This window comes from Triturus cristatus, chromosome 1_1 (genome assembly GCF_964204655.1).
Source record: "Triturus cristatus chromosome 1_1, aTriCri1.1, whole genome shotgun sequence".
Taxonomy (NCBI): Eukaryota; Metazoa; Chordata; class Amphibia; order Caudata; family Salamandridae; genus Triturus; species Triturus cristatus.
In genome coordinates, this window is record NC_140579.1 from 96,366,061 (window position 1) to 96,379,024 (window position 12,964).

The 12,964-nt window shown below is 44.9% G+C and overlaps 1 protein-coding gene across 1 annotated transcript in view; it reads right to left on the minus strand.

The window, feature by feature from the left end:
• LOC146869605 (E3 ubiquitin-protein ligase TRIM39-like) overlaps positions 1-12,964 on the minus strand; it is a 98,355-nt gene that overhangs the window by 51,282 nt on the left and 34,109 nt on the right. Inside the window, exon 3 of the mRNA XM_085608559.1 lies at positions 12,445-12,675. Within this exon, the coding sequence (XP_085464685.1) occupies positions 12,445-12,675 (231 nt within the window). The remainder of the gene's footprint in view (positions 1-12,444; positions 12,676-12,964) is intronic.

Here is a 12,964-nt window from a genome sequence, read left to right on the forward strand (position 1 = left end):
GACCCCAAGGAACCACCCAAGGTAGTGACACAGGAGACCCACGGGGGACGTGTGCAGTGTGAGCACACAGCCGCGAGCGCCGTAGTATTCTGTGAGGAAAGTCGCGGTTGGAATTTTAAAGTTTAAGGACACTTATGAGGGGACTTTGAGCAAACCCCTTTAGACTTAGGGGGTTCTAGGGCAACACCCACGGGAGCACCGGAGTACTCGAGTTACCTCACCCAGGGAAGCCGGGTGCATAGGTGTCAAATGGTGTTGGGAATCGTCGTTAATTTTAATGGCGATGTGCTGCAAAGTGCTGCTGCCGGTGTCCGGTGTGATCCAAGCCTGGATCGGAGATGTGAAGAACCTGAAAGCAGAGGGGACAGAGTCTGGGTCACTAGCCAGTGACCAGGGGCACAATAGACAAATGCCCACCAATGTCGAGCGCTTCAGGAGTTAAGAGGTGAAGCTTCACTCTGTAGCCACAGGGACCAGGAGACATCGACGATGACCAGTCCGGAGGTGAGCTGTCCCATGAAGGATGTCGAGTGTTGGGGGTCAGTGTCTGGATTGAACACCAACAAGCCTTGGCAACTTCAACCCACGCAGTCAGGGGAAAGATGCTTCGGTGAGGACCAGCAAGGTACAGGGGACTCCCCAAGCGATGTAGAGTTAGGGCACGTTTGGAGCAACCAGGTAAGCCCAATTAAACTTAGTGTTGCCTTCACAGGGACCCACCAGTCGATGGACCAGAGATCGCAACGGGACCTCGAGAGGAATCACACAATACCAGTCCACGGGACACTCGGTGAGTATAGGCCAGTAATCTTCGGTGGAAACACTGCTTGAGGCGTGGACTACAAGTAGTCCAAAGCACAGCCTCAGGGATCACCAAAAAGCATATGATGCTGCAAATGGTTGCGGTGCCCAGGGGCTCGGGTTGCATGGTCTCCACGAGGGATACAGGCCTCAGACTTGCTGAGCACACAGATCGACCTCAGAGACCACGGGAACCCATCTCCTGTGTTGCAAAATTCTTCAGAGTCCTCAGGAGCTTTGGAGATGCAAACCGGACAGATGTATCTTTGGTGCCTGCCAAGCAGGGGAGTAACTCCTTTATTCCAAGGGATATTCTTCAGTCATCCAACGTCGTGTAGATAGTTGAAGTTCTGGGATTCTGTAGCAGAGTTTCGTCCAGGTAAATCTAAAGTCCTGTAGTCAGGGGTTCCTACTTTATACCCAAGGAAGGGGTGGGACAAACTCTGGGGACCCACCTATGGTAGGGTCAGGAAAGAGGGGTGGCTACACCCATTTCCTTTGTCCAGTTTCGTGCCGGAGCAGGGGCTGGTAGCCCCTGCAACCGGTTTGAGCGGGACTATGCACAGGGACACCAAATGTGCCCCCAGTGCAGACTTCAAAGCACTCTTGGAGTGCACCCACCCAGCCCCAATACACTAAAGCCTGTCTGGGAGGTGGTCACACCTCCCTGTGACAGGAAACCTATTGTCCAGGTCTCCCCTGCCAGAGTTTCGTCCAGCAGCAGGAGGGTAGACTCGTGTCCATTTTGTGATGCCAGGGTTCTGTTAAGCTGGTACTGGGTATACGGGTGGTGCCATATTTCTCCCTCTAGTAGGGTGGAATCATACCTCCCACACCAGTTACTGGAGTGGAGGTATGATTCCAAGGTGTTTGACACCAAACACGACATGTTTCCATGCAGCCATTCCAAAGGGAGCATTTACCGCGAGGTTACAATGCACTTAAGAATATATGGTTTAGCTGCATCACAAACAACCCTGTAATAAAGGTTCCAAAAGCTGCAGAGGGGCTCTGCTCATGCATGGGCAACCTCTCACATGAAACCAAGCACCCTGCCTTCAGGATTGTTAAGGCCTGCCATGGGGGTGACTAATAGGTTTACATGTGCAGTGATATGGGGAGATATAGGTAACCTATATCTCAGTAAGGGGTGCATACACCACCTTACACAGGCTGCTGTAGTAGACCTGTTGTGTCATTTTAAAAGGCTTCCCAGGGGTGGCATAATACATGCTGCAACCCCTGGTAGGCCTCTGGGGTACCTATGCCCTGGGTACATAGTATACCATATACTAGGGACTCACAAGGGTACCCCAGAATCCAATCTGGAGTGTACCTAAAGTACGTGTAATCAATTTAAAGGGGAAAGCAGATAGGCTGGGGTCCTGAATAGCAGGATCCCAGCCAAACTAAGTCGAAAACCAGTAAAACACCAGAAAAAAAATGAGGGCAACCATGAAGTCAGATCCCACATTCCTACAGGATCAATTTGTTTTACTTTTAAACGTCTTTTAATTTCCTATCTTTGCACCTTCTGTCGTCTTTTTGTGGTTACTGTACACACATTGCTTTTTTATTTATACTCGTGCTTCTTTGTTTTGCTTAAACAGAAGTATCGCAGAAGTAAAACAAGTGAAATGTCTACCGCGCGCACATCAAAGGCCTAACTGATGTTGCTGGTGTTACTTGCGGGAACAAGCGTAAGTCTCTCTACTATCTATTGACATGCCTGCCAACCAATGTGTCTCCCCAAACTTAAAGGGGGTGACTCACGTTCCGAGCTGCTTCCTTCTCGTGCCTAAATTGATAAATTGCAGTTTGGTTTGTAATGCTTTGGCTCCATCAAGTGGCCAAGTGGTGCAACAACTATGAAAAATCGGTGACAGTTGGTTTCAACCAGGTCAGCTGATTTTCATCCGGTAGGGTACTGTCGGGCACAGTCGGTTTTAACCAATTTCCGTACAGCCTAATAATACATCTCTACAAAGCTGCATGAGGAATACATAACGGTCACAGGTGCAATGTCCATGGCCCATGGTAATACTATCTATAATACGTCTCTCCAAAGCTGCATGAGTAATATATGACGGCCATAGGTGCAATGCGCCCGGCCCATGGTAATAATATTAATAATACGTCTCTCCAAAGCTGCATGAGTAATACATGACAGCCACAGGTGCGATGTTCCAAGCCCATGGTAATATTAATAATACGTCTCTGCAATCTGCATGAGTAATACATGACGGCCATAGGTGCAATGCCCCCGGCCCATGGTAATAATATTAATAATACATCTCTCCAAAGCTGCAAGAGTAATACATGACAGCCACATGTGCAATGCCCCCGGCCCATGGTAATAATATTAATAATCCATCTCTCCAAAGCTGCATGAGTAATACATGACGGCCACAGGTGCAATGCCCCCGGCCCATGGTAATAATACATGACAGCCGGTTGCCTATGGGACGTGCTTCCACAGCCAAGATGACACTTCTCCCACGGCTCCTATATTTTTTTGAGGTAACACAGATGATACCATCCTCTGGAGATTTACGTGGTGTGATTTCTGACCAGATATGGGGCGGCGCTCGGAAAGTGGTGTCCATTTAGACATTTCAGCGGCCACTGTTGGAGGGAGGTCTGGGGGCACCTGACCTCAAGGTATCATTTGTGGCCGCACAGATATAGTGGCCCATGCCTTAACTGCCACATAATGGAGGAGCGCAGAGCAATTCGGGAGGAGCTGGGTGATGTTGGAGTATTGTACTGGCTGCTGACACCTGGGGGCCCCGCCAGGGAACTGGGCAGGCTGGGGCGTGTCGATAAACTCTGCTGGTATTGATATATCCAGCCCGGCACAGGCGGATGCCCTACGCCCCACAGTTACTGCTGTGAGGCCCTCCAGGGCTGAGAGCCCTGCTGGTGGCGCATGATTCAACACCGTGGCCAGAAGTGGGAGTGTCCCACATAGGGAACTAATATAACGATGCGCCTGTGCTCCTTTCAAGATCTGCAAGACACATACGGACTGGGGGCTGATCCCTTTCTGGCTTATAATGCGCTTATTTTGTTAGTCAGGAACACCTGGGCAGTGGGACAAGAGGAACCGCCATCAAACTATAGGATACAGGGTATCCTAACCCATGGATTGGGCAGAAGGGCAGTCACGATGCTCTACACATCTCTGCAGGCTGCTGACTTGGACCATCAGCACACAGTAAGCCTCGATGGGAGGAGTGTTTTGGGGGGCATTGTAAGTTAAACAGTGGGGGATGGCACTGGAACACTTGAAGAGCGTTTCATGTAATGCCCGCCTGAGCTTTACGCCATCTCATTATTTACATCACACCTACTTTACACCGCAGCGGCTCCACAAGATGCTCCCAGGTGTGGCTCCGCTGTGCCCGCGATGTTGACACCCGGAAGCAACTTTTCACACATGGTGAGGGATTGTCCGACACTAGCACAGGTATCGGTGCAGGTGATGGAACATATTTTGCAGTCATTGATGCGCACTTGCCTCCCGATCCTCTGCTCGAAAGAGTTTGCTAAACGGACGGAACACACCAAACACTAAATGAAACTGGTAGACCTGGCCACGGCTCTACTTAAGTGCCTGATAGCAAAGTCCTGGAAGGCAGCGCAGCCCCCTCGGTGGAATGTTGGCTCCGAGTGGCACATAAATGGGCAGTAGCGGAGGTGGACGCCATGTCTCATGACCAGCAGCCCCGAGGGGGTGGTGTTGCCGCCAGGCTCTGGGATACTCAAGTGCTTAAACTCCTTGACAAATTAGGCACCCCTGCGTGATGGTTGAGATGGCTCGGCGTCGATGCGGCCTCGACTGTGCACTTCGTTGGGGGACCCAGGACGCCCGGTCTGTCTCCACGGCCCGTTGGGTGCTTTCTTGGGCCGGATGTTCTGCGTGCACTATGCCCCCCCCCGCACAGATACTCCTGCTATGCACCATGTTCTTACAGTGATCATGTTCTTGTGCTTCAGTTTCCGCCTCAAGGACATAATCTGTTGTTTCCAGTTTTTGTTATTATAATGATAACTTTCTATTTTTGGCATCACCCTGATGGAGCTTTCACAACTTTGTTACTTCCATTTGCTATAATATTGGAACAACACGTTTCCATGTACACTAATTCCACCTCTAAATTGCTTGCTGATATAGGGTCATACTACTGTTTCCAATGGGAACTTAAGTGCTCATATGTATTGATATATGTCTGTGATCTGCTGTTATGTTATAACAAAATGCCAAAAAAGAAATATTTAAAAATAAATCAGTGGGGCGTGGCTTGGACGCTGCCTAAGATGGCCGCCTAGTCCCGGAGCTCCGCCGAGACGGGACGGACTCTTTGCTGTCTGCGGCGCTTTCAGGGCTCTCGCATCGTGTTTTCCGGGGACCCCAGGTAGCGGAGCATGCTGTGCACCTGGTGAGCTCATAGAGATCTTTTTTCTAATTGAATTGTGGCTTTTTCGTCGTGAAGTTTGAGCGCCTCAGCGCGACCGCCATTTTGTCTTCAATGCAAGGTCTGCGTGGAACTGGACTGCTCTATACCGGCACTGAATCTTTAAAGCTGCAAATCTTTTTTTTTTATGCTGCGCTTATTTTGTTGTGGTGAGTTTTCCGCTATGCTTTCCCCAGAGGCAGCGCTACATACATACTGAACTTTTAAATGTGGTCTGAGAGAGTGACTGTTGAAACCTCAATATGCACCTCAATTTCTCTTTATATCATTAAATGTTGGAGATTATCACAGGAATTTCCTCTCTCGCATGCAAGTGTCAAGGGAAGAGAATGCGCGCTTACCGAATATGATGCCCACTTGAGCCTGTGTTTTGCCTGTTGGTTCCAGCCTCCTTTACTTTGCCATTTTCATCAATTTTTCCATAGCAGCTCCTATTTGGCGTGTTTTTAGTCCCAGCTGCTTGTGAAGTCCCTCAATATTTTTTTTCCTGCTTGTCGACTTTCTGCAGATACTTGAATTGTCTCTCCCGTCTCTACTGGGATAGCTTCACTGCCTTGTTCAAGTCTGTGCTTTCTGCGGAGTTGCTAATTTTTGGTTGTTTTTGGCTGTTTTTTGCCCTATGTTTTGATCACTTGGGTACCTAGGGGGAAATTACGGACCCCTAAATTTGTCTTTGTGCCCTCGAAGAATCCTTCTACGACGCCTTCTCCATCTTCTTCATTAGCTGATACTTCTTCCTCCTCAGACCAGATGGCGGCAGCATCTCCGGACCGCTCTTCTTTGCCACAGCCAAATTCACACAAGTCCTCTCCCTCCACTGCATCATCGAAGCGCTTGAAGCAGAACTCCCCCCCTCCTCCCCCCCTCCTCCTGATAAGCCTTCTCCTCCTATTTCCCTGGAGCTATTGTTGGAGGAAATACGTGCTTTGCGTCCATTTGTGGAGGAAACTAATAAAATGGCACTTTTTGAAGAAAAGTGGTCGACCATGGATAATAGAGTTTCTTCCGTGGAACAACAGGTCACTGAGATCCAAGTCAATTCTCGACGCATTGCCTCTCTAGAAAAATCTGTTCTAACTCTCCAACAGCACACCGAGGATTTGGAAAATAGGAATAGGAGGAATAACCTACGTATTTATGGGCTGCCGGAAACCTTGGAGGGGGATGATCCTGTTTAATTTTTCTCTTCCTTTCTGCTGAAACTTTTGGACATGTCTCCTACCACCTCCTTATCTATCCAAAGGGCTCACAGGCTCAGCCCTCGCTCATCATCTTCTACTAAGCCTCGGGGAGTCATTATTCTTTTTCTGAAATTTACTGATCTCCTTCTAGTCCTTTCGGCAGCTAGGGCTAAACGTCAAGTTTCCTGGTTGGGTCAGAGAGTATTCTTTTCTCAAGACGTCTCTGCTGCTACTGCTGCGAGAAGGAAGGAATTTTTGACTCTTCGAGCTCCTCTGCGTTCTCTTGGTGCCAGATATGGTTTATTTCATCCTTGCACCTTCAAAGTTACCCACCAAAATCAAACCTGGACTTTCCATGATCCTGCTGAACTCAAGAACTTTATTCATATTCAGACTAATTCTGGCATGGACACCTCCACTTCGGCTACTGGCTGATTGCTTATTTTACTATTATCTTTTTTCTTGTGGGTTTTCTCTTGCAGGTTCTTCAGCTACCGCTCTTATTGACTTTTGTTTGTTGTTGTTGAGGTGTTTCTCACGGATTCTTTTTTTTCTTTTTTAATTCGCTCTTGTTCTCTCTCATTATACATATTGGAGTATGTTTCTATTCCATGCATTTTTGTCTTTTATTGTTGTTATTTTCTTCATTGTAATTGTTTATTTCCTCATTTTTCTTTATCTAGATCGACTGATGTGTTCCTCTTCATTCCATGCGGTTTGTCCTATTCGTCTTCCGTCCTGACTCGGTTTGTTCTCCTGGTATTGGGAGGTCAATCTTGTCGAATCCTTCCACAACCCCACCATCCTTTTTATGTCCCCCTCAGGTATGTTATTGTCAATCATCCTTTTTGGATATGTACTGTCTCTTCTTGTGCTTTTTTCCTCTTGTCCTTTCCCCTCTTTCCTTTCCATTTTGTTCCGCCTGTTATCTGCTCTTGCCTCTCCCTTATTTGCATTTTCATTTCGTCTTTTTGTCTTTACTTTTCCACTTGATTCTATTTTCTTCTACTTTCTTGTACTTTTTTTCTCTTGTCCTTTACCTTTTTTCCTCTCCATTTTCCTCTCCCGTTTATCCTCTTTTGTCTCTTCTCTATTAGTATCATGTTTTTGTCTTTCTACTTATATTCCTCCATTTGTTGTCTTTGATATGATATCTTTTCGTTTTTTATTTGTTGCTGTAGGTATTGTTTCTATTAATGTTTTATTGCGTTCAAATTCAGAGTAATCTCCTGGAACGTAAAGGGTTTAATTAGTCCCATTAAGCGTCAGAGGATTCTTTCCCACCTTTCCTCTTATAACCCTGACATTGTTCTGTTACAAGAGACTCACCTCTCGGAGGCTGAGTCTCTCAAACTAAAGCGAGGTTGGGTGGGTACGGTGTTATTTTCTCCCTCTACCAATAAGAAGAATGGTGTTGCTGTCTTGTGTCATAAAAGGTTAACATGTAAAGTATTATTACAAGAAACAGATTCTGATGGTAGGTGGATACTAGCTAAGCTACTGATTAACGATGTTCCTCTGACTGTCTTCAATGTCTATGGTCCTACACAACCGATTTATTTTTTTGGCCCTCAATTACGAGCAAATGTATACAGCATAGAGATGATCTCTTTATTCTAGGTGGTGACTGTAACCAGATTGCGGACCCTTTTCTGGACCGTAAGTCAACTGTTCGATTTATTCCTCATAAGCCTCATAAACAATTTCTAGATACTATTTCCCAATCACATCTTACTGATTCCTGGAGACTTTCACACCCTGACACTCTGGACTATTCCTTTTTCTCTCCTCCTCACTCATCTTTCTCTCGTCTTGACTATATTTTTCTTTCTCCTTCCTTATTGCAAAATCTACTCTCTTCTTCTATTGAACCTATACTTATCTCGGACCATGCCCCTATTGTGACAGATCTCGACCTCCTTCCTCCGCGTCCCAAGTCTTCTCGTTGGCGATTTAATAATTCTCTTCTTACTGATCCTTTCTTTTCCTCCTCCTTTCGATCCTTTGCTACTGAATTTTTTATGTTAAATGATGTTTCTAACATCTCCCCCCATTCTCTTTGGGACTCCTTTAAGGCCACGGCTCGCGGGTTTGTCATTAATTTTGTCTCTAAGAAGAAGAAGCGTTTTCTTCAGAAGCAGAAAACTACACTGGCCCATATTAAGTCTTTGGAGCATAAGTTTTACTCTTCTCCCAATAATTCCGTCCCTCTGGATCTTATTCGTGCCAAGCTCGAGTACAATAAATCTACTACTGACAACGCTTCGTCGGTGCTTCTTCGCAGTAGCGCTCGTTATTATGGCGGACGCAATAAGGCAGGTAAACTCCTTGCCAACTATCTTAAGTCCCGCAAGGAGCGTTCCTTTATTGAATCCATCTACTCATCTGAGAACACCTTATTACATAAACCTCAAGATATTCTTGACCAGTTTCAATCCTTTTTATTCTGTGCTTTATACTCCGGAAGCTTCTCCCCCTCCCTCTTTGGTCCAGGCTTATTTTGATAAACTTCCTAAACCTTCGTACTCTCATCTTAATCTTCCAGACTTGGATGCAGACCTCTCTTTACAAGAGCTCTCTGCGGCTTTGAATATTCTCACCAAAGGCAAAACCCCAGGTCCTGACGGTTTTTCGGTTGAATCCTACCTACACTTCTCGGATCTTTTACTCCCTAAACTTCTTTCTCTCTTCCAATCGTTTTGTTTGTTAGGCAAGGCTGAGGGTACATTCCAGGAAGCCACCATTTGTCTCATTCCCAAGGATGGTCGCGACCCCAAATTTTGCAAGAATTATCGCCCGATCTCTTTAGTAAATGTGGACTACAAGTTGTTTGATAAAGTTCTTGCGTTACGGCTTGACCCTCTTATGCCCCATCTTATTGGGAAGGGACAATGCGGTTTTGTTAAAGGCAGACTTACCTCCGATAATTCTCGTCTCTTTCTTAATGTTTTAAATAAGGTCCCATCTCTCTCTATCCCCTTGGCGGCTATTTCTGTTGACGCTGAGAAGGCTTTTGATAGAGTTGACTTGTCTTTCCTTTTTGCTTCTTTGCATTGGTATGGTTTTGGCCCTCGTTTCATCTCTCTTATTTCTCTCTTGTATTCCTCCCCCAAAGCTGCTGTCCTGGTTAATGGTCAAGTTTCTTCGTACTTCCCTCTTCAACGGGGTGTTCGTCAAGGTTGCCCCTTATCTCCTTTACTTTTCGTCCTTGCCCTTGAACCCTTTTTGTCTTCTATTCGTAATAATGATTCTATTTTAGGTTTTCCTTATGGGGCTAGTCAATTGAAGCTTTCTGCTTATGCGGATGATATCCTCCTTTTCATTTCTGCTCTGGAAACTTCTATCCCCCCTCTACTGTCTGAGTTTGATTCCTTTTCCCAGGTCTCGGGTTATAAAATTAATTCGGATAAAACTGAGATTCTCCCTCTTACCAAATTTTGCACCCCTTCTGTATTTTCCTCTACTGGATTTGCTTGGAACAGTTCCAAAATTAAGTACCTAGGGGTATGGTTTTACAACTCTATTTCCTCCTCAATTTCTTTAAACATGTCTGCGGTTTTGTCTCGTATTGATCATTTATTTTCCACCTGGAACCCCCTCTTTCTTTCTTGGTGGGGACAAATGGATTCCATCAAGATGATGATAGCTCCCATTTTAATTTATATTTTGTCTATGTTACCTGTTCATATACCCGCAATTTATTTTAAACGCATCGATTCTTGTTTGTCGAGATTTCTTTGGAGCAAGAGGAAGGCTAGAATCTCATTAGCGCGTCTTCGCAAGCCCAAAGCCAATGGTGGGGTTAATTTCCCAGATTTTCGTCTCTATCATAAATCTTTCTCTCTCCGTCAGGCATCCAGGTGGCTGGCCTCTTCTCCCTCTCCTCTTGCTCCTCTGTGGCTGCATATCGAACAAACATTGTTGTTGCCTTTTTCTTTTAAAGAGATTATCCGCTTCTCTGCCAAGGCTCCGCACTCGTCATTCCCTTTATTTAGGCACACTTCTTCTCTTTTAAAGCCTCTCTTTAATCCTTCACCTATTACTCGGGAGTCCTTTCTGGATTCCCCCGTTTGGTATAATTCACTTATTCTTATAAAGAACAGACCAATATTCTGGAAAGCTTGGAGGTCTAAGGGCATCATCTGGGTGAACCAATTTTTTGATGGGCTTTTCTCCCTGTTCCTTTCCTCAATTTCAGAGGTCCTTTCACTGTCCTCGCTCTTTTTTGCAAAAGTTTGTTACTTTAATGACACTTATTCTTGATATTTTCTATTCTCTTCCTTCTTCCCGTTCTTCTGCTTCCCACTCTCCTCTTCTTAAGGTGCTTTCTGTCCTCCCCAAAGCTTCCCTTATCTATAAATTATTTTCCGCTCCTAACCCGGATTGTCCTAAATCTAAATTGGAGCTTTCTTGGGAGGCGGATTTGGGTTGTGTTTGGTCCGTTGCCATGTGGGATAAACTCTGGTCCAGATCTCTAAAAATTTCTCGTTCTGCCTCTCTCACTCAATCTCTCTTTTATCTGTATCATAGGCTATATCTATCTCCACTTGCTCTGGCCCGTTTTTCCTCCTCTGCTGATTCTCTCTGCTGGACATGTTCTGCCCCAAATGCCAACCTTTTTCACCTCTTATTCTTATGTCCTTCTGTTTCTCACTTTTGGGATTCTGTTTGGCTATACATCTCGCGTATTTTCGCAATTTCCTCTCATTACTCTATACCTATCCTTTTTCTTGGCATTTTATCAGATTCGCTAGTTCTCCGTCTGCATTCTCACGGTCTTTTTGACCTTATGCTTGCCTTAGCCTTTCAGCATATTTCTTCCAACTGGAAGTCCCTCACTAAGATTTCCATACGTTGTTGGTGGAATTCTCTATGTCACTTCCACAGACTTGATACCGCTTTTGCTTCCTCCTGTAATCCCACTCACAATAGGGACCTCTTTTGGTTACCTCTTACCTCATATCTAGACCGGATGGTTCGTAAGAATCTATCAAGTACCAATGCAGAAAACTTTGATCCGCCTTGAGGAAAGTACATCTTCTTTTCTTGCAGTAACATTACAGGATTTATTTATTGTTATAATTGCTCTTTTGTGTTTGCTACTTGAATATTATTTCGCCTACAGCACTTACTTTCTAAAACATGTTATTGTATTTTCATAATGCATTGTATCATTTCCTTTTTCTTTTTCTTTCCCTCTTTTATCTCTTTCCCCCCTTCTCCTTTCCCCCTTTCTCCTGTTTTCCCCTTAAAATCCTTATTAAAAAAAAATGCTTTTGCTCGTTTCTTATGATATTGCCCTTTTTGTACTATTTAACTGTACTTATGCTGTTGCTGATATCTTTGTACTAATATTTTCCTGAAATAAAGCTTTTCAAACACAAAAAAAAAAAAATCAGTACCATTTCTAAATGCCTAATTATATAGCTCACTGTTAACCCTAACATGAGGTTGGCGCAGGTAAAAATATGTGGTGTCCTTCATTAGGAGTAAAGTAAGTGCTGTAGAACAGAAAGAAGTGTTTTCACACTTCTGAGAAAGTTGGTTTATTTCCAATTCTCACAGATTTTACTTCTCATCCTGCTGCACATTTTCATCCTGCTTTTTTACATTCTGCTCCCTTGTCTCCATTTCTTAATTACTGTCACTGGGATTGGTTGGTGTTGCTGCACCCCCCCAATAGAAAAAATGCATGAATATAAAACAACTCTTCTTCATATTGAGATGGGTTATTGGAATGTATGTGACCCTGTAGGACGTTAATGTAAAGTCAACTGTGTGTATGTTTGTATTGGGCTCCCAGCATAAAAGGGACCGTATAGTAATGTTTGTATGTATGTTGTGTGCCTGTCGGAGTGCATGGCATCACTGTGCATTGACCCTGACAGGAGATCATGTGTGTTCCGCCGACACATGTAATACTGCACACAAAATATAGATAATTAACTTCCTTCTTTTGTTGTATTTCCCAAACTGTATCTCACCTTCAGGAGTTCCCGCGCCGGCGCCTCACACTTCTTTTCTATCTCCGTTATCAGGGCATTGAGAGAGGTGATTTGATTGGACAATTTAGTAATATTTGCATTTTCCACCATGGTGATTTTCTTCTCCATCTCCTCCAGTTTTCCATACAGTATTTGTTTATTTTCTTTCAGGAGCTGCTGCAGTTTTTCAAGCTCAGATTCAATTTTCTGCTTCTCAATTCTTAACCTGTCCTGTGAGGAGCAAATAAAAGATGGTTAGATATAAAAACGCTTTCTACAAGCCGTCCTTAGAGTGGGAGTCCAGAGGGAGGTGGGGAGGTTAATAGTTTCCTCAGAACACTAGCGTGCTTTTTCTAATTTCTGAACTACAGCCTATTACTACCTTCCCTTCTACCGTCTTACGTCGTTCTCACACTCCTGCCCTCCCCTTCCCTCCGACACCTCACAAACTGTAGAGAGGTCAGAATTTGTGAAGCTGCAGTGACGCTCGATCCATGGAGCGAGGGCAAGGAAGAAAACC